This window comes from Ceratina calcarata, unplaced genomic scaffold, assembly GCF_001652005.2.
Source record: "Ceratina calcarata isolate Rehan_Ccalc_2016 unplaced genomic scaffold, ASM165200v1 scaffold119, whole genome shotgun sequence".
NCBI classification, from domain to species: Eukaryota; Metazoa; Arthropoda; class Insecta; order Hymenoptera; family Apidae; genus Ceratina; species Ceratina calcarata.
This window is the reverse complement of record NW_017132868.1, coordinates 1-27,228: the sequence shown is the minus strand read 5'-3', so window position 1 is coordinate 27,228 and position 27,228 is coordinate 1. Positions and strand designations below refer to the sequence as shown.

The following is a 27,228-nucleotide window of genomic DNA, read 5'->3' as shown; positions in this document are numbered from 1 at the left end:
TTATCCAGGACCGAGTTAAGTTTTCTCGCGGTCCTGAACTTTTGAAAAAATGAGTGAACGTAGTATAATAACGAGACTATCGAAGTCATTAAAGAGCTAGGATAGTTACACGACTTTTCTTTCTGTCGATAAATTTTAGACATTTTCACTTATAAATGATAATAAAATGAATAATTACCAGAGCACCGTAGAGTGTAGCTCAATCTAAACGTTAAAACAAATTTTCTGTTGATTTTCTAAGAAATAAGGACGTAGAATCGAATGGCGTAAACCCACATTTTTGGCCAATTTAGTAGGCAACATTGATATCCTGCCTATCGGAGTGTATCCGCTTAATAAATATTTGTTAGTTGAAATATTCACATGTTCATTTGAATTGATGTGATTCTGTCAGTTTTTATTGAGTTAGACTCATGTGTTAGTCTCGTTTAAATCTTCCTTCCTATATTTCAATCTTTAAAATTCTACCTGAGCTACAGAGGTTTCAGTAATAAAAAAGATGATTGATCAAGGAACTCTGGTGAATCTAATCTCGTCACTCGTTCGTTTGTTTCCCTTTTTGGGGAAGAAAGGGGTATGATGTGACGAACGAGGTTCGAAGCTCGAGCTACGTGATCGATAACCAACCACGAATAGAAACTGAGAGACAAACGTCTCTTGTAGGTCACGAGTTTTCGAGGTTAAAGTAGGTGCTTCCGCGCCGAACTCGACTTGAGTTAATCGCTCTCATGCGGCTCTGCGGCTTCGGAAAAATTTTGCTTAAAACCGGCAAAGAATGCACCACTCCAAACGCGAGATTTCAGATACGTACGTGAGAACTCACTATAAAAATTCCTTAAACTGACGTACAGATGTATAAAAAATGTACCTCTTCCCACATGTATACATGTACGCAGAAAAAATTATTTTTATCTAAACAAAGGAAAGTCATGTTTAGTAGTACTAATGTTTGTTCAGCTAAAATATTTTATTTAGCAAAAGTAAAATTAAATTACACGGTGTCTGATAAAAAATCGCGAGGTAAGAATCGTGGAAGTACCGATGCGAGAGCGAAACTTTTACCACGAGATAGAAAGAAGAATGGAACGTCACATTGCTTAAACACAGCTTTGAAAACGACTCTGACGTATTGGTGTTCACTTCCCATTAGCGTCCAAGTAGTCAGTAGCCGCTGCGGAGACGCGCGTGTGAGCGTTCTTCCATGGTATGTTGCACTTTGCAGCATTTATTGAACGGTATGTGGCAACCAGCCAACCACTTGTCAGGAACTTCTCCGGCTGTTCACCCTACTTCTGGCATACCGGTTGCAACGGGGTGACCGATATTGAGCCTTGGAGACCCTCGCGAGATGCCATGCTACCTGGTCGCTTACCCTTTTATGTCGTTCTATAAACTTTGCAATAAATAGCATACAATCTATCTGCTAAATAGTAATAAGTTCTATCAGATAGGGTTGACGTTGAATGATCCGAAATAAAACAAGGTTTACAAAAATGAATCCAATCTTACATTGTCAAACTAACTGACAAAGGTGCTTGTGTTCATTTAGTTTCTGCCAATAGTCAATAGTAACCGTAGACCGGTATCGAGGTCTTTTGACGTATTAAATTCGTTGGAACAAGGATGCTGCGAGTTGCATTCTCTTTCTCGTTCAATCGATATCTGAAATTTTCTCGGGCAAAAGCTATTTGCGTTGGATATTAAATAACCGGGTAGTCTCTTATTAATTTCATGCCCGAAGATACGGTCTTGATTGGTTGATTCGAAAGGCTTCGTCGGCGACTTTCGAAACCTTGTCGAACGAAATTAAAGGAATAAGTGGAGGAGCAGGATTGTATGCGTATATCGAATCCACGTTTGTTGTGTCATTGACGTTTCAGGACAGTTGCTGATGACTCGAAGGAGTCGACTGTCTAGCATCTGTGATCCCGACGGCGAGATGATACGTAAGCCTAACAAATGAAAAAAGAGATGAAAAAAACATATATACATTCAACTTTCACTGACATTTTTTACCATTTTTTATCTATAAAGAGACCATTCGTACTGTTTACGGATATATTTTAGGAATCAAGCTTACAATTAGTCAGTTCGTCGAATCAATGTAAACGAAAGATATTTGCGCGGGGTATCATCAAGGTTTTAGCTTCGGCAATTTGCCGCACGGGTAATTAAGTTCGATTTAGCCCGGGGAAGATTAATATTTATCAGATCAAATCGGCCTGCGTACGTACACATCACACGGTATCTCGTTACATCGTTTATCGTTATTACATAAAACGTTGCCGGAATGTAGTCGTTGCATTAATGATGATTATTCGAACATTTTTCCACGAACCGGAATTGGCTTTTCACTCTTCGGGCTGCGTGATCGCGGTGTAGAATGATGTACTTAAGAATCATAGTGTAAGTCAAAATCTCACGCAAGAAGTCTTCTAATTTAGTCACCCGAACATATAAAACGGTTCAGCTTCGACGAAGACTCTACTACAACTCATGTATGATTGACTCACTGACACTTTCACACATTTTCTGTCGTTCATACGCTTCTTTAAGAATTCCTTTTCTCTGTTCTCTCTCGGTATAATACGCATTCTTTCATATTCTTTTTTAATATACTTTAACGTCCCAAGGTTCCATTCATCTTCAGTCACCATTCCTTCTTATAATGCAATTTATATTATTCTTTATACTTTCTACTTTCAAGTAATTCATACATTCATACTTACAATCATTTTTATATTTAATTAGATCGTTTCATTACGTTCAATTACATTTGAATTAGTATTAAGTGTTTAACATTCTAGAAATATTGTTTGATATAATTTATTATGTGTATTCCCTTTTAGAATACGTTCTAGTAATGTTAGAAATTTCCTACTTGAAGTCACTATGATTCTTAATATTGTCACTTAATTGAAAAACGACCGCTGAAGAAGACGAATGGTCTCGACGAATGGTCTCGGCGAATGTTTTTCCGATACACGCGATATGACACTATTCTATTAACTGTGCAATTCATACTACACTAAAAAACATCTTTCAAACATGTGATAACACATATCACTTAAATGCAAACACAGAATTACTGTTTGTGTGTTTTCCTTTCATTTAGGGGTGTGCATGTATTTTACTAATCGCGCACGTAAAATTTGCATTGCTCGAATCACCAGATTATTGGCTCTCATTCTTAAAATTCAGAATGATTCTTCACTCCCCTCTTTCGATACAGAATTCCAATTAGTTATTGTTCCTACGGTTTTTGCACAGTTTTCGCTGTTTCTCACTTCGAATGTCCGGGAAATTCTTCGTTGCACAGAATTTCAAACTCATCCCAGGATCATGTCTAGGTCATCTCACGAATAGTTACTTGGAAACCACTCGATTCTTCATCTTAATTTTGACCTTCAACGACACAGGCAGTTAATTAAATTGTTTCATTAGGAGTACTCTGTATCTTCTGTTTCGTTATTTATACTGTATTCGTTGATGTCTCCTTTACCAAGAATCTCGGAAATTGGTAGCTATTTTCACAAACTGGTAACCGTTTACCAAATTGCAGTTACACCGCCGGCTCAGAGGGTTCAGTTCATCCTCGGCGAGGAGGTCGGCGACGATGCACACGAGTCGCATCCTCTTTTCTCGGAGATGGAGGAGCTCGTCAAGGATGGCGACGAGATGGAATGGAAGGAAACGGCTAGGTAATTTTCTCTTCTCGTTACTCTCTATTTCATAAAATGTGACGGTCAGAATTTGTTCCTTCCATCTAGATTGACTTGAAGTTTTTTACAATTTAGATAGTAACTGAGCATACAGCGTAGAATCGACATATGCGAGCACGATCTTATAGACAAAAAATAAGAACGTTAAATTCATTACATATGTAATATAAAATATTTATGACAAATCGATTGACGAATAAGCTCGTGACGATATATTTGTAAAAAATTATATTGAAGACGATTAGTAGGATGACTAAACAAAATGTCCAGGTGGATCAAATTCGAGGAGGATGTCGAGGAAGGTGGAAACAGATGGAGCAAACCTCACGTAGCGACTCTCTCTTTACACGCTCTGTTCGAATTAAGAAGCCTGCTGTTAAATGGGACTGTGATGCTCGACATGGAAGCGATCAGCCTGGAACAAGTCGCTGATTTGGTGCTAGATAATATGATCAACAAGGGCTCGTTGTCAATCGAGGCGAGGGAGAAGGTACGATCGGAGGGATGGTCCCCCTTTGACGAGCAATATTTAACCGAGACCTTTTTCGGAGATTAGGTCAGGGAAGCTCTTCTCGTGAGGCACCGTCACCAGCACGAGAGACGCAAGGACAACAACATGTCCAGATTACCGATTATCAGATCCTTGGCCGACATCGGTCGGAACCATTCCTCTTCAAAGAGTAAGTTATTTAAACAATGACTACTGTTAATTGATTGGATAACTAATCGAAAGCCATTGAAATATTACAACAGTATAGTACCGTCGTATGTGCGATCGAAAATGGACAAGTACGTCGACCCTTTGACGTTTTCAACGAAACGTATTAATCATCCCTGTTGACTGATCCATATTTTCGTTCCCGTTACGCTTCGTGAAATTCCTATCCAATTTCTTCCTACAATACCACTTATGATTTTTTATTATATTATTTTAGTTATCATTATTAATGAATTATTTTTATTTCCTACAATTTGTTTTTTTCATTTATAGTTATGTATGATTTAATTGTACATATTATTTTAAGGATTTATTATTATTTATGCATTATACCGCTAATCCCAAACCTTCCAGAAAGACGGAACTAAACGCGCGTTTAAAAACATCCGACGTTTTCAGATTGCAACTGTACATATGGTTTGCATTCGTTGTTGACGTCAGATTTACAGGAGCGTCGCGGCGTCGTGGACGCTTACGCGCCCGCCGTCGCTCGCAGCAGTAGCTGTCCGAATTCGAACACCGCCCTGCTCTCAAAAGAGGCGAAAGATTTGAAAGGACCGTACCTTCTCGTTCCAGGTAGAGAAATATCGTAGGCCATCGGCTTCGGTTACGGTGCTTTCGCAGTTCATTAACACATTCCCCCTAATCGTCGTTTGTCCAAGTCTAAGCGTTTGTTTGAACCCTCGGCCTTATACGTTTACCAACAACCTGCTCTGACCTACTAATCAATTAGGGTTCGATCTCGCGGTTGATCTTTACGAAAATGTGCACTCAGATGATCTCGAGTGAATTATAAACTGAACACGTTCTGCGGAAAGGAAACAGTTCGTTCGAAAAGCTATAAAAAAAAAGCTGAATTTCAAGTTGCAATTTTTAACTCGATACAATTAATTTACAAATACATAATTTAATATAATTACAAATACATAATTTAGTATTTTCTAAGGTATATTTAGACAGTGATAAATTGAAACGCATTAACTTTTTAACTTCGATACATACTGTGTGTAGGGGTAGGTATAAAAATCGATGAGGAATCGAGATCTGTTTGGCACTACGTCTCATTAATTAAGTATAATTTAGTGGATTGGTTTCTTTCCGCAAGACTCGGTTAGAGTGATATCGACATGTTTTCAGTCTGATTATTTTTTTATCAGACGAATTCGGCATTCCCCATGTGGTCGGATTCACAACATGGTTCGCGATGTGCCAACTAAAAGGTTAGATCGTCAGGTGGTTATTGTTTTTTAAAAATCTATTTTTTTTAATCGATAGCACAGCTCCGTCTGTTTCGTAAATACATCTGTATTTAATGTACCTTCTCTTTGTCTTCACTCACTTGTATGTGGGCAATGGTATGATTATATGATTTTCGTATATTCTGTTTCTTATGAATCTTTCGGTGTTTTTAAGTAGTTAATTAAATATCATTATGTTCATTGGTGTTCGACTTCAAAGAGATTTGCGAACTGCCCGACCAATATTGACCATTACTACTGCGAACCGCGGCGTCACAGTCACATTGCACCGGTACTGACAATGAAATTAAATTACGTATTGCGAAACATTGTCTTTTTTTTCTTTAATCTTACGTCGTCCCGTGTGAAGAAACGATCTCAGAGGAAGTGCACAATCGCGAGAAAACGCGTAGGTGAACCTTACCACGGTATTAATCACGAAGCATGATCTCTCTAATTGTATAATATGCACGTTACTCAATGTGTAGGTACTTATTACGATTAACTCGATATCGTATTTTATACTTTACTGACTGTCACACTTTTAACCAACTAACATCTGTGTCTGTCTTTTCAGCGTTCCGAATAACTTTCCTCTTTCTTTGTAATGCTAACAATAATAAGTAATTTTGAGCCACCTTATATTGAACGAAAGAATCGCTCTAGAAATCATAGATGGTGTTTTCGCTGACGCGTTACAAATAAATATTTTTAAAGATATTTTAATGATATACATATTTCAGGACATCTACTAACTGATAGATTCGTAACAAAAATGGTTATCATCAATTCTTATCAATTTTTCCTTAATAATGTATTCTTCTTATTACACAATTGCTATTGATGTTATCTATAATAAAAGATCTCGTGACAACAAGAGTCATTGTTGCTAGTCTTTAACTAGCATATCCGCTAGCGAACATATTTTAAAAATATTTATATCTACGTTTGCCGATGAAAATATCGTCGATGATTTCGCGAAGTTGCGTTTGAGCCTACCACGTTCCCTGGGTCTCTTCCCTCTGTAAATAACGGTCCTGGTCTGTGTTTCATGGTCGTTTTTAGTGGAGGAATCTAATTCCGCCCCGGCGATCGCCGGCGCAACAAGTCACGGCAGTGGTGCGACGCTGAACGCCGGTAGCCGCTTCCTTGCTATACCCGGTAATCCTCGTAAACTTTACCAATGCTTGCACTTTTATTGATCTTTGATACATAAAGAAAGCTTCTCGTTACCCATCGTAGATTTCCCGTAGGAACTAACATTCTTTTACACAGAAGTTCATTTAAAGATCGAGTTACTCGAATCCCGAATAAAATTCCCAACTCGTATTAAACGAAACGATAGATTGGTAAATAAAATTGATGGAAACGTTAATAGGATTGAAACTCGATTAAAGAGATTACGAACAATTTTAATTCTGATTTATGACACACAATAAAAGGATTAATAAATGTCATAGAACTTCTCTTTCGATATCGGATTCCAGTGACTCGGAAAGCGCTTTTGATATAACCGTGGTCTGCCTGCTATCCAACTTTTAATGGGTACAAGGTGGTAATTGAGAAGAAATGGAAAATCGTTGTCCTTCTTGATTGCATTCCCCACGCGGCTTTTCGCTTGCAATTCACCTTGAGAAAAAGAATACGCGGTAGGCGGTAAGCCAGAGATCTCTTTCAGGTCAGGAGCCAGGCACCAATGGAATGGACCGAAGCCCGAGCAGCGTGTCAATTAGCCGAAATCACAGTTCGTCCGCTTTAGAAAACGGAGATGCGAATCATAGGGTTAGTAGTCCCTTTTATGTTCTATTAAAAATTTTGGACATGAAAAGAGCTTTCTTCATTTGTACAGAATTGAAAAGACAATGTAATGATTTAAACATTAAGACATAACTAATACATATTATAGTTTACGGAATAATTTTAGAGATTTATAATGTTGGCGAAAAATCATTATTATTAACTAACAATTGGCTGATTGTTTATCTTTAAATATTTCTCTATCTAGTAATACTGATCAAAAAATTGTATTAAAAAATAGAAGGATTATTTTTCATTTTCTTTAGTTTTTTGTCTTAATCTGTTGGAAAGATTAAAAATCGTATTATGATAGATTACTCTTCTTTACTAGGGTAATACTCACTTCATGAGAAAAATACCACCGGGTGCGGAAGCGAGCAACATTCTCGTAGGCGAGGTCGATTTTTTAGATAAAACACTGTCGGCCTTCATCCGATTAAGCCAGGCGACAATAATGGGCGATTTAACGGAAGTTCCTGTGCCAACAAGATTTATATTCGTCCTGCTCGGGCCCATGGTAAGATTGTTACGCAAATTAGATATACTTGATAGGAGTAATCGAATCGTTTGAGTGATTGGTGAGTGGACTGAAGTTAATTCTAGTTTACGATGTATTGATTGTTTTGAACGGCACATTTCTATTACCAGTGAAAGAGTATCTAAACACCGAGAGATAGGTATTTGTGGTAATTAGATAAAAGATTCTCTCCTTTCAGGTAATTAATATTTTAACAAACGAAGCAATTGTTCAATATGATTGCCTACACCCCTCCCCTACGATCGCTTCCTTTATCTTTCTTTTTCTATCTGTCTTTCAAGAAAGATCGATACACAAAGCAATTTCTATCCGCGATGAATAGGATCCTCGTTATCGTTCGGGAGCCTCCCCTATTCTCTTTGCGTTAGTTCGTGGATGAGTTGACCCCATCGAATGGTTTCTGTGAAAAAATCAACACGAGAACGGTGAAAAAGTGTACCGTTCTCTTTTTATAGGGAGGAATCTCAGGCTTTCACGAAATTGGTCGAGCGATGGCCACTCTCATGTCCGATGAGGTCTTCCACGACGTTGCTTATAAAGCGAAGAACAGGAATCATCTGCTCGCGGGAATCGACGAGTTCCTGGACGCGGTCACGGTTTTACCACCAGGTGAATGGGATCCCGCGATCAGAATAGAACCACCTGCCGCTATTCCTTCACAGGTAATATAATCAAAATCGTATTCCAGATATTATGCCTTTGACTTATATGAAAAGTGAATTTAAAGAAGCCAAATATTGATCTCTGAGAATTAAACATTGTTTAGGAAGTAAGGAAACGACCGAAAGAAGAAAAATCGAAAGAAGAATTCGACGAGGAAGCAGATGAGCAGAAGCTGAGAGAAGAGTCGGGACTCTCGAGATCTGGAAGACTTTTCGGTGGTTTGATAAACGATATCAGGAGGAAAGCACCCTTCTACCTTTCCGACTTCAAAGATGCTCTGGCACTGCAATGCGTGGCCTCATTCATTTTCTTGTACTTCGCTTGCCTATCACCAATAATCACATTTGGTGGTCTTTTGGGCGAAGCTACGGGGAAGAATATGGCTGCTATGGAATCCCTGGTCTCCGGTTTCGTTTGCGGTATCGGGTACGGATTATTCTCCGGGCAACCCTTAACCATCCTTGGTTCGACCGGTCCCGTTTTAGTTTTCGAGACGATTGTCTACGAATTTTGCAAGTGAGTACATCCTGAATTTCTAAATCATTAAGTACGTCGATATCATTAAAACTAGCATTTCCCGTCGCGACTTCGTGCGCGAGTTTCCTCCCTTTCCATCTTAAATCAATATATGGAAGTAAAGTATTTCCTTCCCAAGACCGATTTTAAGGACTGTACTGTTTTTTATTAAATATTACGATAAGCTGGAGGATCCTACAGCAAATAAATAAAATTATTCTTAACAAATTACATTTTTTCAAAATTTGATTGCACGAATGGATTATATATCTATCCGGACATTCGCATTTATACTATATGTATATGTATAATATATTAAGATTAGGATTGACAGTTAATATTTAATTCAAGCTTTTAATAGCTGTGTAAATACGTATCGCTTAGGATCAAACATCTTATTTAGCTAGGTGATCTAATTATCGTTATAGAAAATCAGATTGGAACTACATGTCCTTCCGTTTTTGGATCGGCTCGTGGATAACACTGATCCTGCTGATCCTGGTCGCGATCGACGCTAGTGCTCTGGTGTGCTACATCACCCGTTTCACGGAAGAAAATTTCGCCACCTTGATCGCCTTCATCTTCATCTACAAGGTATGCTAAATTGTTATCACTGACAATAAATATTTAATCAAATTCAATACACGTATAATAAAAACTAAGAACGCGCGAGTCTACGATAATGAAATGAACACTTTTTGTAGATATACTATAGATATGTACTATACATTTCACATGTACGCGTATCTAAAAATAGAAGAGTGCCGTGGAAAATTAATTTTTTATCACTTTCGTCCATTGTTAATTACGTAAGCGTGTCCTCGAGCGAAGGTTAATTGGATAGATCTCGTGCATTACCTAGCTCCAGGTGGTAGCCATGTGTGCTTCGCGAATTGCTCTATCAGCGAAACCAGCCGATGATTTGGGTCACGAATCGCGGTAGAATGCTCGAATAATCGAACCGTGTTACTCTCGGGCTTCAAAAGCACGACACGACCTCGATCTTGAATGTGACCGTGAAATATCGAACCTACACACGCGTACGCCTGTGCTTATATCTATCTAATCCTTTCGAGCTTTATTTTAATTTAATTCGTCAGCATCTTCAATTTAAAGGGATGATCGCGTTTGTTCCAGGCTATTGAAAACGTGTTATCTATCGGCAAGAAGTATCCTATCAACACTCACGCGAACGATCCGTTTAGCTACGAGTGTTGGTGCAGACCTCCGAATGAGAGTCTACCGTCCAGCTACGATCACATTAACTGGACGGCGCTCGATCAAAAAACATGCCAGGTTAATTCAAACGCTACTCATTTAGATATTATCTGCTGTAAATTACAAGTTAAAATCTTTACCGCGTGTATTTTCGAGGTATCTATTGAGGTACCGCATGACTGACAAAAACGTTATCAACTTTTTTTAGAGTTACAATGGCACGCTAGCGGGCGAAGGTTGCAACCTACCTCAATACATACCCGATGTGTTCCTAATGTCAATTATACTATTCATGGGCACATTCTTGTTATCCGTCGAGCTGAAAGATTTCAAGAACGCTCTCTTCTTTCCGTCGAAGGTACGTTACCTAACTTTGTAAGACCGCTACAAACTTAGGTACTAGCTTAAAGCAATATAAATCAGTCTTGAACTCGTTTTATCTATAGTAACAGTATCTGAAAGTGATCTTGTTCGCGTTTGAAGAAGTTGCGTTACGTTATATAGGTCAGGCAAGTCTTCAGTGACTTTGCCGTAATCATCGCGATCTTCTCGATGAGCGCGCTCGATCATTTCGTGAATATTCCAACACCGAAACTCGAGGTACCGGTAGAATTCAAGCCAACGTTGAGCGATCGAGGATGGATGATCTGGCCTTTTCAAAACAATCCATGGTGGAGCGCAATCGTTGCTAGTCTACCGGCCCTCCTAGGCACTATATTGATCTTCATGGATCAACAAATCACAGCCGTGATAGTTAATAGAAAAGAGAACAAATTGAAAGTTAGTATTACATAGATAGGTGCGTATGAAATACCGTTTGATTTTAAGATTCCGTTTTCCAGTTGAAAACCTGTCCTATTTTGTTTTATCATTTGTTATTATAGTAGCATCCCCCGTTGACCAGCGAGTTTTCTCCCGTTGCATCTCAAGCATTATATGGAAATACAGAACATATTTCCCCACCGAAATTTTTTTCAAACTATACCAATTTTTATTAAATAAGCTGAAGCATCCTATAGATCAAATAAAGGAGACTACTCTTAAAAAACAATGTTCTTTTAAAATCTGATATTTCATACGCATCGATCTAAAACTTATCGCAGGAACAAGTTTTGACAGCGCATCGTTTTCTAGAAAGGGTGCGGTTATCACTTGGACCTATTCATCCTCGCGATCCTGATCCAGATATGCTCAGTGATGGGACTTCCGTGGTTTGTCGCGGCTACCGTTCTTTCGATCAATCACGTGAATTCTTTGAAACTGGAATCGGAGTGCGCGGCACCCGGCGAGAAACCGCAATTTCTCGGTGTTCGCGAACAACGTGCCACGCACATTCTGATCTTCCTTATGATCGGCTGTTCGGTGCTTCTAACGCCAATGTTGAAGCATATACCAATGCCGGTGTTGTTTGGCGTTTTCCTCTACATGGGCGTCGCTTCGTTAAAAGGGCTTCAATTCTTCGACAGAATCCTGATCATGTTGATGCCGGTTAAATATCAGCCTGACTACATGTTCCTTCGACAGGTGACAAGAATAAAGAATCTTCAGTTTTTCATGCGTAAATTTTGTTCATAAGTACAATAGGAATTTGCATGTAACTCTTTTAGGTACCTTTGAAACGCGTGCATCTGTTCACAACGATACAACTAACATGCCTAGCGTGCTTGTGGATCATCAAATCCTTCAGCAGCACATCGATTTTATTCCCATTGATGGTAAGTCGTTCGTTAAACATTAAACAAACTTTGCGTTTTATTACTGTTACAATAAAAATATCTCCTCAATCGATTTTTCGTTTATACAGCTAGTGGTGATGATCGGTATAAGAAAATCATTGGACTTTCTGTTCACCCAACGGGAATTGAAGATACTGGACGACGTGATGCCGGAAACAAGCATGAAAGACGATCTTTGTCAATTGGAGAGCGGCGAGGTTAGCACCGTGAGACGAATACTAAATATCATCATTGGTCGTAAATAGCACACAAGAAGTGACCGCGTGGCTAACATTTGCCCCGTGGTCACTGTAACTGTATGCGACTACGAGGAATCCGCGTTGTCTCAGAAATCCAACCAGCAACGCGATGCGCCAGCATAGGCATGTCCAAATCGCTGTTTTAAGGGTGGGAGCGCTCATGCTCGATGAGTCCGAACATGAAGCGGAGAGTTATAAAGTAATGAAGAAATGACATGGTGTTAGTAGCTGATAATAGGCGAGCATTGTGACATTGTCACCCTGCTATACTAGTCTGCAGGTCTATCTGTGTTGCCCTTCTATTGTCATCTCGCTCGCACTATCTATTGTTTACTTTTACTCGTGCTGCGCCCTCGAATGACAATTATAAGAAATCCGGTCCTGATCGGTGGCTCTACATATCCGGAGACTACTGTATTTCGACGTAAATTTTAAATGAACTCATTCGGTGCGAGTGTAAGCGTATCGTTTGCTTACTATTCGAAAGGCCTTGCGTTCGACCGCAAGGTTGAACATGGGCGAAGTTGTAGTTACAGTCGAAGGAAATATACAATAGCAGCTCTCTTAAAATAGCGAGGTTGCTATCTCCTTTATTCCCCTGTCCCTCATATTTTTAACAAAAGAAGTCATGATGGCAGGCTGTAGTAACGTATCGATGTATTTTTTAGCTTTTCAATAGTATTTAAAACCTCAAGTGCTAAAACTTTCATTTTACAAAATGTTAACATTAAATTTAAATTAATTTGTACATAAGAACAATTGTTAAAGCTCCAGTTTCTATTCGAACATTGTGTAGAATGAGTTTTGGCATTTGGAACCCCAAGCAGGTATCTTATAATTTTTCCCGCACGGCTCGCTTCCCCATCTTTTTCTCCCATATTTCGATCCCCACTACTATTCTCCTCATGCGCCTTCGCTCACCATGCCTAGCATACCCCCATCAAGTACCAGTCCCCACCATGGTCGCGTCGCCCCCACTTTCCGGCCGAGGGAAAAATTATGACATCCCTGACCCCAAGTACGGCTGAATAGCTGACAATACATTGGTACGTTATTGGGTTTATGGCATGTCATCATTAGCAATCTCGCTGTTTTACAAGAATTGCTATATCCTTCCCTTCACTATACAATACAAGGCAGCTCTCGAAGCCAATGCGTGCGTGTCGACTTGCCATATGTAATATCGACGGCAATCGTTATGAACAAACACTTCTTGAAACGCTACGCACTCCTCTTGGGTACTCCTTGGACTGCTCTTGTGGACATGCTTGCGCTAGCAGCCTAAAAACTTTGCCCTTGTTCGCTGACCAAAGCAATAAATTTGCAATTAAACGTGCCAGAATGAAGAACGATATATTCCCTGCTAGAATAATTGTGTCCGTGCATAATTGCGTATGCCAAAATATCCGATCCGATCAGTATTAATTGTTACGATTAGGAGATCTATCATAATGTTCGAAAAATAGCATTTTGGATATAATTGTTGTCGTAGATTTTGTTGTTGTAGCTTAATTACAGGTAAACCGTATGATCGTATTTATACCATTAAAAGCTCGGTGAAATATTAACTCACAGCTGTCGGCCTATGAAATCTTATTGAAACACATGGACGAAACTTTCTTTTTTTTTTTTATTCAATTTATGAGACATTACCACTTCATCACAGTCGATGTTAATGTTTTGTTCAACATTCGAGACATGTATTCGATGTATCGTCGAACACAGATTTCGCCTACCTTTACATATGAAAATATACATTATTGTTTAATGAACACACACATAAATCTCTCTGTAATCGTAATCCTAGTTCTTCCTTGTGCAGCATTTATGTCTATACCAACACGATACAAAAAATCAAGTACACCATGTTTGCATGCTACATCTCCGATGTTCCTTAAATACACGCAGACATCAGACTACACCAAACGGATGGATCGTCGATAATGGAGCAAAAATTTTTTCTTTACTTTTTACGATTGAGCAAAATCTGAATACTTCACCAAAGAACGCTTAACTTTGCAAGATGAATAGATGAGAAACCTGTTTATCTGAATCAATTCAATTGAAATTATTATGTAATAAAATTTCGAGAAAATTTTTGCAAGAATTTGCGCATTTAAGGGTTAACGAATAGAATAGCCATACAGTTACTTAAAGATAAACGGGGATGGATACGATAAAGGAGGATGACAAAAAGATACCTAGAAAATAGAGTCCTCGGGAAAGAGAAGGATGAGGAAACCAATAAAGGTACCCACTGGTCGTCGAATCCTGCGGCAATCATCGGTACGTGGCGTCAAAAAGTGCACGTCCATAGTTCCTCAAGCATCGAGACTAATTTTAACGTATTTGTGTATCTATTCATCCCCCGCTGAAGATTACATTACATATACTTTTAATGCTGAAGACTGCCGTGCACCAACTGCGATCGCAATTATCGTTCTCAGCGATTCGCATTACCGATATACTCAGATATTATATTTAATCGTCGTGAGAAGGAAACAGCATCCATTTACTATGTGCATCGGACACTGTTCTTTCCACGCAATACCTGCTCGTTCTGAACCCATTGCAAACTCCACTTTTCTCGTCTTCCAGCTCGAACGAAATACTGCTTTTCTCTTACACCCAGGTCTATCGCGTTCTTTGAAATTATCTTGATAAATCGATGACATTATTTCTGTTGACATTATCTCGTCAACGATTCTTCAAACTTTAGTTAGCGTGAAATAATGTCAATAAAATTATACCATTGACTCCAAGATAATCTGTAGCTACTTCACGGAACACGATAATGACGAGAGTTCTATTTACAAATGAGTTCGATGCATGGCTTGTTACTCACTTCTTCAAGGGCAACGAAGCGAATGCGAAAAAGTTAATGTACACGATTTTTCCTGCAGGAACAGAATGAGTCAATGGGCTATGGTCCATCGGGAAACATACAAATATCGTTGGCGAACGGGAACATCATGAAGATACCGATGTCGAGCATCAATATCAGCGAAGAGGTGAATAAAACCGGTATCTGGCAACAAGTGAACGAGAGTAACGAGAAACCGAAGCAACCGAAACTGATCAAGTACGTAATTCTTTGCCCTTGTTCGCTGACCAAAGCAATAAATTTGCAATTAAACGTGCCAGAATGAAGAACGATATATTCCCTGCTAGAATAATTGTGTCCGTGCATAATTGCGTATGCCAAAATATCCGATCCGATCAGTATTAATTGTTACGATTAGGAGATCTATCATAATGTTCGAAAAATAGCATTTTGGATATAATTGTTGTCGTAGATTTTGTTGTTGTAGCTTAATTACAGGTAAACCGTATGATCGTATTTATACCATTAAAAGCTCGGTGAAATATTAACTCACAGCTGTCGGCCTATGAAATCTTATTGAAACACATGGACGAAACTTTCTTTTTTTTTTTTATTCAATTTATGAGACATTACCACTTCATCACAGTCGATGTTAATGTTTTGTTCAACATTCGAGACATGTATTCGATGTATCGTCGAACACAGATTTCGCCTACCTTTACATATGAAAATATACATTATTGTTTAATGAACACACACATAAATCTCTCTGTAATCGTAATCCTAGTTCTTCCTTGTGCAGCATTTATGTCTATACCAACACGATACAAAAAATCAAGTACACCATGTTTGCATGCTACATCTCCGATGTTCCTTAAATACACGCAGACATCAGACTACACCAAACGGATGGATCGTCGATAATGGAGCAAAAATTTTTTCTTTACTTTTTACGATTGAGCAAAATCTGAATACTTCACCAAAGAACGCTTAACTTTGCAAGATGAATAGATGAGAAACCTGTTTATCTGAATCAATTCAATTGAAATTATTATGTAATAAAATTTCGAGAAAATTTTTGCAAGAATTTGCGCATTTAAGGGTTAACGAATAGAATAGCCATACAGTTACTTAAAGATAAACGGGGATGGATACGATAAAGGAGGATGACAAAAAGATACCTAGAAAATAGAGTCCTCGGGAAAGAGAAGGATGAGGAAACCAATAAAGGTACCCACTGGTCGTCGAATCCTGCGGCAATCATCGGTACGTGGCGTCAAAAAGTGCACGTCCATAGTTCCTCAAGCATCGAGACTAATTTTAACGTATTTGTGTATCTATTCATCCCCCGCTGAAGATTACATTACATATACTTTTAATGCTGAAGACTGCCGTGCACCAACTGCGATCGCAATTATCGTTCTCAGCGATTCGCATTACCGATATACTCAGATATTATATTTAATCGTCGTGAGAAGGAAACAGCATCCATTTACTATGTGCATCGGACACTGTTCTTTCCACGCAATACCTGCTCGTTCTGAACCCATTGCAAACTCCACTTTTCTCGTCTTCCAGCTCGAACGAAATACTGCTTTTCTCTTACACCCAGGTCTATCGCGTTCTTTGAAATTATCTTGATAAATCGATGACATTATTTCTGTTGACATTATCTCGTCAACGATTCTTCAAACTTTAGTTAGCGTGAAATAATGTCAATAAAATTATACCATTGACTCCAAGATAATCTGTAGCTACTTCACGGAACACGATAATGACGAGAGTTCTATTTACAAATGAGTTCGATGCATGGCTTGTTACTCACTTCTTCAAGGGCAACGAAGCGAATGCGAAAAAGTTAATGTACACGATTTTTCCTGCAGGAACAGAATGAGTCAATGGGCTATGGTCCATCGGGAAACATACAAATATCGTTGGCGAACGGGAACATCATGAAGATACCGATGTCGAGCATCAATATCAGCGAAGAGGTGAATAAAACCGGTATCTGGCAACAAGTGAACGAGAGTAACGAGAAACCGAAGCAACCGAAACTGATCAAGTACGTAATATAATTTGTATGAAATTATTAAAGCATTTGAAAAACTGAGAGATACGTAAAAGTTTGATCAATTAAAACGAAAATAAAAACGAATTTTATATTTAATTAATTATATTTGCATCTGAGAGATTGATTAACAGCAATTAATTAAATTCGATTATGGATGCTGTAGCGCGGGAAAACAGAAGAAGCACTCGAAAAAGGATAATTCGTTGATGGCTGATGAGACCACGAGGTTGACCACAATGACAGAAGAGGACGAGAATGACAGTGGGATTTCTATCAAGGTGACAAATGTAAATGACTCTCAATTTTAAACCACCACTTCCATCACCACCACCAAATCGATAAATCACATGGCAAGTTACACAGCAAGAGCACCAACACACCGGCATGCGATACACCCCCTCACGCTGCTGTGAGTAACAGTATTAAAGGGAGCTGCACGGAACCCTGCGACGAAATTCTTTTCTTCTCTTGTTAGATCATTTTTTTGGTCCGTACCCCAATGTCTAGCGTTATATTAAAACTATATACATATATATAAGAAATTGTGTTGTCCATCACACGTTTAAGTTGCAGCATAGTGTTCGCTAATACGTAATAGATTATGTAGAAGTATATTTCTTCCACCTAGGGAAACGAATTTTATTTCTCGCATGGTCCAACCATCTATTATTTGCACTTTTGCATGTACGATTTCTCGATTTTCGTGGGCTTAGAATTTTCTTCACTTCAAGTCATGAATCTGTTGAAAAATAATATGCTTTTAATTTGAAAAAAATGCAATGAACTTTGACAGTTTAAAAATTTAAACACGGAAATAAATCTGTTTCCGTGTTTCTTCATGCTTATCTCTATACGAGCACAAAACGATATCGTGTTAAACGTGTACACGCAATCTCGTTTGCAAATGTTTCATTTTAAATCGAATCGCCAGAACAAATATTTGTCTTCTCACGTTTACGTGACACATTTTTACGTTCGTTGTATTCGAGGTATCGGCTATGGGATTTTCAATTGTAGATCGACGTTTATTGTTTGTGTGATTCCTGCGAAATTATGCGAATCTTTTGATTTAATCGTTTCAGGTAGACTTGATAAGATCGAAGGAAAGCATCAGCCCGTTAACGATAAACGGCTCTACATCGGCCGAGACCTCTGTTTAATGTAGTGAACGCAACGTTGTTTGTATGTGGCCCAAAACTAATCGATACTGGAAAACCACGCTTTTCCATTAAGTATAATTTCGCGTTATCGTCTAACCAAGTTAAAACGCGATCATGGATAAGTGCATCGCATCACGTAAAAAAAATGATGGTTCGCGGCGATGCGACGCGACGCGATGCTCCGATACTGTATGGAAATACAAGATGCAGAGAGAGAACAAACTTTTTTTTTAATTTACAAATAAGAAAGTCGTAATGCGATGTGTTATTTCAATTCAAGTGCAGTTAATGAGTGTCACTAACAGATAAAAAGCGGACTTTTATTCGTAAAGAAAAATACGCACAGAATTGAAATTTGAAATAGACAGTTCTAGACTTAAGATTTGGCAAGAATTTAAAAGACTCACACAGGAACAGCGATAAGAAGATAACTTTTTCTACAATTTTTGTTATGTCCAATAGAACTCCCTAATATTTATATGAACAACTCAGGCAATGATTTATGTAATTATTAGATCGATGCATATGAGACGTCATCTTCAAACATAACAGCTGTAGTTTTCGTAGAATATGATATATTGAATTTAAATAATTTATCAGTTACTTTTGTGCATTCCCAAATGAATAGTAATTTTAATGTTACGAATGCATTAAAAAGATTGTGATTCCTAAGAAATATAAATTTCCGATAATACGTTCAGACAAATATGATGTTCCAACAAATCATATTTGCTTAAAAATTGGTATAGTAGTTAAAAAGTGTATAAAAGTGGCGATGCATATCTTTTTATTGCTGTAATCTTTCCGATTATAATTACATTGGATGCTGAATAGCTACTTAATTCTTGTCATTGCGTGTCGAAACGTAATATATAATTAAATGAATTAAGTAGTACGTGTCCATTGTGCCCATAGAGTCATTAGGAAGTGCTAAGAAAACCCCTACGATAGACATTTCCTTCGAGGGATGTCCGCAAAAGAAATCAACGAGATACGACTTTTGAAAGAAGACGAGAAATAAAGAGTTGTTGGTGTCATAATATACACATATAGCTACAGGGTTTGATTTATTTTATTACCAGTTCGATTAATTTTTCTTGTTAAAGTCGACGAATAGTTTTTCAAAAATTCTCAATACTATTGATCAACGGCGACAATATATATGCTATTAATTGTAATACATATACTTATACCAGCTTTTTCGCTGTCACTAATAAGATTTCAAGAGAGAATGTTCACTGAAATTAAATCAATGCTATTTGCATTTAATTATATGAATAATAGTAGAAGATACTTTTTCACGTTTTTTATCGGAATTTTAGCACGACTGAATTTAAACGCGCGAATGCCGTCCCTTGAAGGATGTCCTTTCGATTCGAAAATGAGGCAAATTTTTATCGTATCGTACATACGTATACGGCAGTCTTTCAAATAGATGAGTGCGACGATCCTTTGATGTCCGATGAATCGTCTCACGAGTAAAATTATTAATTTCTTTTTTAAATCCTCTTCGTCGATTTTTGACGAAACGAGATCTATACGAGGAAAAGTGAAGGTGAAACAAATCGAACATTTGATACAATATTTTTCAGACGAATAGGAAATTGTTATTAATCTTTGAGAAAAAATAAAGTCTATCAAGGCTTTACAGTGAAAAATGAATAAAGGGAGCGATCAAGTCTGCGTGTTTTGACGTAATATTGCGATTTGAATTAATGACAAGTAAAAATGACGTTTACTCATCCCGTCTTGTACAATAATATTAACAAAGAAACTATTCATACAATGTAGCTACAAGAAGTATTGGCGTATACTCGATTTTAATTTCGCTATCATTTATCTTATCATATGAAGACACGATTACAACAAAATTAAGCTATATTTAACCCTTCGAGTCATGAATTTTTACAGGCACATGAGGGGTTTTTGGGATTGCTGGTTGTGAATATAACACCAAGATTTAAAAATTCGAAGAATTGTTGTTCGTTTATTTGGATAAAATTCATGATTCGTTTCGGGACTTCAGAGTCCCGCTGTGGTTAAAAAGAAAAAAATGATAGACTAATAAATACGGTGATGATGCTAATACTTTCTGTACGACAGCGATATAAGACTATGAAACGATCCAAAGCAATCGTTTGTATTATTATTGCATACTTGTGTTTGTACATGTACATACGTAAAATTAAGGAAAAGAAATTATTCGCAGCCCTGTACACGCCCACAATGGGAAATAAGTTTTTCCCGAATTGAGAACAGTGTGCAGATAACTTATGTACGTTGCTATATAATTATCTTTTCAGGTTTCATCTCTGACATCCTGTATACAATAACGGGCTACGATCGCCGCTATAGTATTAACTGGTTGTGATTTTAGAAGTAGAGGAATCAGAAAGGGCAAGAAGAATTGTTCGAAGCATTTTATAATTTGTACTCGTATATATTTAAAACGAGAGTTCCAAGTGTTTTTACCAAGAAAAGAAACGTGTGAACACGTGGCACGGTAGAGTGTATAGTTATAGTATGTATTTTCAATTTACATATTTTTTGAATACTGCGAACACATTTGCTGCGACTTTTTACCAAAAGAGATTAACGAGGGCGCGTGTCGTGTCCTGTGTTTAAGGGACTTACATATGTATCCCTCTGCATGTGTATGTATTTGCATAATGGAATAATTGATGATAAATTAATGCATTCGTCGATTTCACGACCGTACGAATACTTACCAGTTCAGTTTAATTTGCGTTTTATTATGAAGACCAGCAAGCTCGAAACATATGCGTAGTTTTATCGACAAGTTTCATTCCCACCGCGAATAAAAGTGTGCGTCAATATGAACAATTCACTTGATAACGACGATGACACTTTGTGTAGAGATTATCCACGTTTTTAGATTTAAGCTTACTTCCGTGGTCACGAGTGTTCAAACAAAATGAGAGGAGACTTATTGCGAGCATACAAGGTATAGGTATACATGTATGTATTGTATGTAATAATCAGTCGCAATCATAGTCGCTGCCATGCATGCAATCGATGTATTAGTCCACTTCAACGGAATTGTTGATAAATTATGATTAAAAAAAAAAAAGAAAAAAGATTGTAATATTCGTCACCGACAAAATTTATTTCCCTTTATAATATGTGTACCATGTACTCGTATATGTATGCGCCTGAGTATTTATCGGTAAAATAGAGAAACAAATTCTTATGCTTCCTTAAACATCTCATGCAAATTTTCTATATCTCATAAGTTACTCTCAGGTATTACGATTCAAGGAACAATTAATACTTCGTTTCAGCAACTATTGTTGCGTACAATTGTCAGCACGAGTCTTCGGAGGAGTTTCCATTTGAAATTGAATAAGAATCACCATATAGGTGGCCACCGTTCCGATCATCTAAGAACGTGAAACAAGTTATGTTGTGAAATCTGTTAAATTGTCAATTTTCGCTCACCGCTCGAAGTAAACTATTATCTAAAGTGAAATATCCATACGCTGTGAACTTCACCTTCCGATGTAGCAATTGGAGTGAAAATTGTTCAAGCTAAAACAAGTTTAAGCTTAACACACGACTTTAATTTGAATTCCTTTTGCTATTTCTTACCTCTGCCTTTGTTTCTCGATCAATTACACGATTCAACAGCGCATGCACAATATTTCCAGTGCTTTCTATCTGCAAGGTAATTAATGCCCACTTAAATGCTTCCGCTCTCAAATAAATTTCCAGCTCGCATACCTCGGCCGTGATCTCGATGACCTTGGTAGTGACCAAAGTAAGGGGGTATAGAAGAATAACGACCCAAATTGTTGAGTTTATGATAGTTACCGTTTCAAACGATGCATTCATTATGAGCGGGCCGAAGAAGTAGTAAACGTTATACAGGAATGAATAGAAAATGAAGCATAGTACGATAAGCGTGGGCAAAGAATACAATCGCGAAATTTCGGTGGAAACGTTGCAGACATAATCGTGAAGCTCTCTCATTTGGACGAGAAGTTGAATCCCGGAAGAACTGACGAACAAGCGTCGATTGTAAAAGATCTTCATGTTAAAATCATCGATCGAACTTCGTTGAATTTGCTTTATAATACGATTAATGGCGACAAAAATCGCGTTTGCAATAACGAGTACAGTGAAATATTGAATGAAGAACAGGCTCAAAACAGCTACGGGTGTAATGGTTCCGACGTGGTACAAGTAGGGAGCAGAAGTTGTTAGCACTTCGGAAATACCAAGGGTCAGTAGCAAGATAAAATTGAAAATGTAAGCGATAATGAAAAGGCAGAGAAGATTCGTTCGACTTAGTGGTTGTTGAAGACGGCATAGTGTGTCCGTGGCCAGGATCAAACAGTTTCCAATCCTTACGAAAGCCGACTGATTTGAACAGAAATATAACAAAATGAAACAGGTCATAAAACAGCCCAACAGGACTTGGGATAATTCAAGGGTGCCCGTAAACTTCGTTTTATAAGGATATTCTACATCATTTACAAATGGTACCACGATATAATACAACATGATTACAAAGCAACTAAGTAAAAAGTTGTAAACTATTCCCAGTTTCGACTTGACGAAAAAGAATACATTTTTCGAGCACTTTTCCTTCTTCTCAAGTATTTTCTTATTTAATGAAAATGTCCCCAATCCGACGATTTTATAAAACCAGAAAAGCAAACAAATCACTCGGCACAGATTCATTTTTCGCAAAGGAGATGACTGTTGCGCTTTCTTGCGTATGTATGTACAATATGAAAAAAGAATTGGGAGAGAATACTCTCTCATGACGTCCCTTATTATCGAGCGACCGAGTATTACGTGAATTATATACCATCAATTTACATGCGATAAAAATTTTCGTGCCATTATTTTACATTGCTCGCATAACTGTAGATGCTAATCGAACAAAGTAATGATGTCTATCAATGCGACGATCGTATAAACCCGACGAATAGACTAGTGAAAGCTCTGGGACAGATACAAAAACTGCAGCAGAGTTTTTTATTCAAAATATTTGGTTCTTTTTTGACATTTGAATGAAATTCATCTTCAATACTATGAGTAATATTTACTTAACAAGCGATAATCTTATCTATCGGTTTCTGAAGAGTATGCTTCAAATCCCAACGAGTTGAAACTTAATCAATTTAAAGTATATGATAAAATAACTCTTGAATATAGAACATTTATTTTTCTGTTATTTTCAATGCACTTCAAAGGCATTTCATCGAATTAAAATAAGAAGAATGTATCTAAATAAATGTAACGATAGGGAGATTGATTATTTTTCTATCATCTGTCGAAAAATGTTTCAATTTTGTATTTTATTAACAATGTTACATTTACAATATTGTTGTTTTTCGACAAATGTATATGAAGGTATATTCATGTTAATGGTATCTATTAGAAACTGTACCTTGAAAGGAAATAATTACCGTTGAATGACCATTGTGCCCTGAAAGGTATTGACCAATGAGACAAAAATCTATGTACTTATATTCTTTTTTTTCGTATAAAAATGTAATTTCTAGTTTACATTACAATCGCAGTTTTTTTCAATAAGCTAAAAATTTGAATTTAAACAGTATTTTCTATATAATCTTTTAGGATATTCCTTAGATGAGATTTATTTAAAATTTTATTTTTCTCACTTCCTGATTTAGTAGTAATATATTCTAATTATGCCTTTAAAGTGCGATGAAACACACAACAGATTAAGCAAAATTCATTATCCCAATAATTACAAACACATATCTATTTCGAAACCAACAAGAAAAGTATTGCTGTTTTCATATTTTGTTTCTTCTTATATATACATTCGATATCTGTTGCTACTTAAGTCGACAAGGTTTAACTGACATTAGACGACGAAGACATCTATGCAGTCTTCAAGAATACACATATATTTTTTTGGTGTTGCCCAAGAACGTAGAAGGAATTGTAATTATAAAAGAAATATGTTATCGAATAGGGTAAATAATGATGATGTCTATTCTAAACATTCTTAAGTGCTCTATAATTAACCAATTTCATTTAATATACTTAACCGATTAAACACTGTTTATCCATATAGTGAGCTTCCTAACTATAAATATTGTAGACGAGATAATGACAACGAGAAAATTTTACTAGAAGACCCATTTGAATTAAATATACGTAGTGTCCGGATTTATCTAGAATATGTGATTTTATGCGTGAAAAAGTGAATCCGTATTTCTCTTCTTCGTGATTTTCGTGTTATACGGTATGCCGTATCAGTAAAAAAGAAAATAAGTGTAGTTTTTCACATTTATCAGATACAAAAACATCGCTTCGTTACTTGGCCTCTGAGTCCTTTGGAGTTTCGCTCCTAGTAGGCACTTCTGATTTAGCACTCTCAATAGATGCTTCTGGATCCGGTTGACTGCCACTTTCATCCGCTGGTATAATCTCTGGTGCATCTGCAATTTTAGTTTTTATTAATAAAAATCCAACATAGAACAATATACAAGCCCCGTGTAAATAGATAATTGCAGAGATATATTATTTACCTGGACAAGCAGGGTCAGACATTAGAGAAAATACTTTCTCCTCAGGCATGTCCTTCGTTAATTCTTTGAAATGGACAACTTGGTCTGAAAATGATTGCCAAAACGACTGACCTTCGGGTATGGTAAACATGGCCTGCACNAAGCCATCTGAAATTATTTATATATAATTGAATTCTTACATATCGTTAAATAAACACGATTATTTTACCTTAACTTGTTCGTCTTGCGATGGACGGCTCCGTCTTTTGCCACTAATCGTTTTTCTTCGTCCGGAACGTTCACATTGAAATCCAAAGAATCTTTCACCTGTTCTGGTAAAATTTCACCGCTTTCCAGTTGCGCTTTCAATTTCATGGCGTTTCTTGCTGTAGTCCATTCCCACTGGGATCGAGCCTTCTCGTTGTCAAAGGACTTTGGCTTATCCTGATCTAACTTAATTCCTACGTACTCGCCGGCAAATGTTAATGCCAAGAGAAATCGTCCTGGCGAATCCGAAGCATTACTACACACCACAGTACCCTCCAGCATGGGTTCTTCGTCCAAATTATTTTTTTCTGTAAAGTATATCATAAACAAATAATGTAATTCTAACTGCGCTCATTGTTCTCGCGTACTCACTTTCAACTGCAGCTCGTTTCTTATGCATTGCACCAGGCGTTGTTTGATCGCTCGAATCTTCGACTTTAGCCTTCAAACGACCTCTTCCATGTTCTGAGATACATAAAATATTTATTAATGTATAATAGTAATAAAGTAATCTGATTGAATGTAATGGTAGTAAGGACCATTTTTATCTATAGTTTCAGTTTCTTCCGAACTCGAAAAATCGGCAAATCGTTTAGGCTTTATTTTTCTGCCGCTACGGCTGACAACTTCCTTTGGAGATTCTTCTCCTTGAGAATCCATAGAGCCATCCTTCACTGGATCACTTGTAGATGCGGATAAAGATTTTGCTTTTCCGCGTTTCTTCTTCACTTCCGGCGCATCCTAAGAAAGACAGAATCTTTTCAGATTTTTTAAATACAACGTAACATAGCAGATTCCGTTTTTTAAAAAAGCGCGTAAGTGTAAGGAATAATCGCACAAATTATTGAACCTTAATAAATATTTGTCGGCAATTCCTAAGTTGCTATTGGAGTGCTCAATTCAATGATTGCTCTCTTAAACAATATTCATAGATGAGCAAAGCTCCACATTGAATATTATACATAAGAAAATATGTAAAAAAAATGATTTACAGGATGAGTTCCAGCGATAGTCCTTCTTTTCATAGACTTCTTTTTCTCCTCCTCATCAATAACAAGAGATCCTGATTCCAAATCACTGTCTGCAGCACTAACTGTTGGTACGTTCGTTTCAGCTTCTTTACCTCCTCCTTCACCAATTCCAGCTTCTTCAGTTGTGGAAAATTATATAAATGTAAATAATAATATTCTATGTTTGTCATAATTATATTACGTACAATAGAATATGCTTAATTTACCTTTGAGGTCGGCAAGATTTGATGCCTTATTTCTGTCATTTTTTAGCTCTTGTTCTAGTTGTACCAATCCCTCATGGAAAAACTTCCTTCTACTAGGTTTACCAAATTTTGCTTTATGTTCCAAATATGTATATAGTTCATCAACTTTACACACAGCACTGAAAAAAAATATAAAATTGTTAATATATATTATAGTTAAATATATACAGTAATAATATTTTATAAGACTTACGTTTCTCCTGTGCCGTAGAAATAAACACTGTATTTCGCATTCTTCGAATTAGGATCAATAACTCTCTCAACCTAACAGGAAGTTGACAATATTATTTTGTAGTCTCTTTTTGCAAGTATAATACATTTGTTTATTTATTATTATGAATAAGTTAAAAAATATCTTGTTTAGAATTAATAGTAAAACAAATGGTCTCGGATTAAGTTAATAATATCAAACAATCAGAAATTGTATTAAATTGATGAAATTATATTAATTTTGGTATAGTTTTGATGTAAACATAATCTCCGAACAATACATTGATATCAGTTCCCTTTCTTTTGATACCATGATACGTAAGAGGTAACAATAAGGATGTTATGGTCGCAACTAGATATAATGTAAATTATCGTTATTGTGCATCCTGTAAAAACTGCGCGAAACAAATGCAAAATCTGTAGTTAAGCTTACTCTTGCTGGCCACGGCGGATAACCTCGAACTTTTGCGAAAACCTTATCACCCGTGAAAAATTTCTTGTGAAGCTTCACCATGTCGATCGC

The 27,228-nt window shown here is 37.1% G+C and overlaps 3 protein-coding genes across 30 annotated transcripts in view; 1 reads left to right on the top strand and 2 right to left on the bottom strand.

Annotated features, from left to right (window-relative positions):
• Ndae1 (Na[+]-driven anion exchanger 1) overlaps positions 1–21,555 on the top strand; it is a 36,717-nt gene extending 15,162 nt beyond the window's left edge. For 13 of the 25 annotated variants that reach the window (XM_026813659.1, XM_026813656.1, XM_026813648.1 and 10 more), the window contains 20 exons: positions 1,881–1,946; positions 3,563–3,701; positions 3,993–4,212; positions 4,279–4,402; positions 4,840–5,016; positions 6,744–6,839; positions 7,357–7,460; positions 7,807–7,992; positions 8,469–8,675; positions 8,780–9,192; positions 9,621–9,786; positions 10,330–10,488; positions 10,619–10,768; positions 10,915–11,190; positions 11,545–11,934; positions 12,018–12,125; positions 12,215–12,343; positions 15,289–15,467; positions 17,444–17,567; positions 18,363–18,440. In XM_026813659.1, the coding sequence (XP_026669460.1) occupies positions 1,881–1,946; positions 3,563–3,701; positions 3,993–4,212; positions 4,279–4,402; positions 4,840–5,016; positions 6,744–6,839; positions 7,357–7,460; positions 7,807–7,992; positions 8,469–8,675; positions 8,780–9,192; positions 9,621–9,786; positions 10,330–10,488; positions 10,619–10,768; positions 10,915–11,190; positions 11,545–11,934; positions 12,018–12,125; positions 12,215–12,343; positions 15,289–15,467; positions 17,444–17,567; positions 18,363–18,440 (3,491 nt within the window). Of the gene's footprint in view, positions 1–1,880; positions 1,947–3,562; positions 3,702–3,992; positions 4,213–4,278; positions 4,403–4,839; positions 5,017–5,597; positions 5,661–6,743; positions 6,840–7,356; positions 7,461–7,806; positions 7,993–8,468; positions 8,676–8,779; positions 9,193–9,620; positions 9,787–10,329; positions 10,489–10,618; positions 10,769–10,914; positions 11,191–11,544; positions 11,935–12,017; positions 12,126–12,214; positions 12,344–15,288; positions 15,468–17,443 lie in introns of all 25 variants that reach the window. The other 12 variants (XR_003389209.1, XM_026813615.1, XM_026813612.1 and 9 more) reach the window with 12 other exon arrangements.
• LOC108624995 (putative gustatory receptor 28b) lies at positions 21,549–23,667 on the bottom strand. 4 transcript variants are annotated; one of them, XM_026813726.1, is made up of 5 exons: positions 22,272–23,667; positions 22,182–22,202; positions 22,050–22,118; positions 21,900–21,989; positions 21,549–21,841 (listed from the first exon to the last, which is right to left on the bottom strand). In XM_026813726.1, the coding sequence occupies exons 1-5, from the start codon at positions 23,226–23,228 to the stop codon at positions 21,746–21,748; spliced, it is 1,233 nt and encodes a 410-aa protein (XP_026669527.1). In that variant the 5' UTR covers positions 23,229–23,667; the 3' UTR covers positions 21,549–21,745. The 4 variants fall into 4 exon arrangements, with proteins under 4 accessions (XP_026669527.1, XP_017880159.1, XP_026669520.1 ...); XM_018024670.2 differs by having other exon boundaries at positions 22,182–23,667; XM_026813719.1 differs by having other exon boundaries at positions 22,050–22,202.
• Positions 23,668–23,748: 81 nt separating this feature from the next.
• Jasper (JIL-1 anchoring and stabilizing protein) lies at positions 23,749–27,222 on the bottom strand. The gene is made up of 9 exons (XM_018024399.1): positions 27,139–27,222; positions 26,689–26,759; positions 26,457–26,614; positions 26,212–26,366; positions 25,759–25,960; positions 25,592–25,684; positions 25,182–25,527; positions 24,974–25,125; positions 23,749–24,883 (listed from the first exon to the last, which is right to left on the bottom strand). Exons 1-9 carry the CDS (start codon positions 27,217–27,219, stop codon positions 24,759–24,761), a joined length of 1,383 nt encoding a protein of 460 aa, XP_017879888.1. The 5' UTR covers positions 27,220–27,222; the 3' UTR covers positions 23,749–24,758.
• Positions 27,223–27,228: the final 6 nt, after the last annotated feature.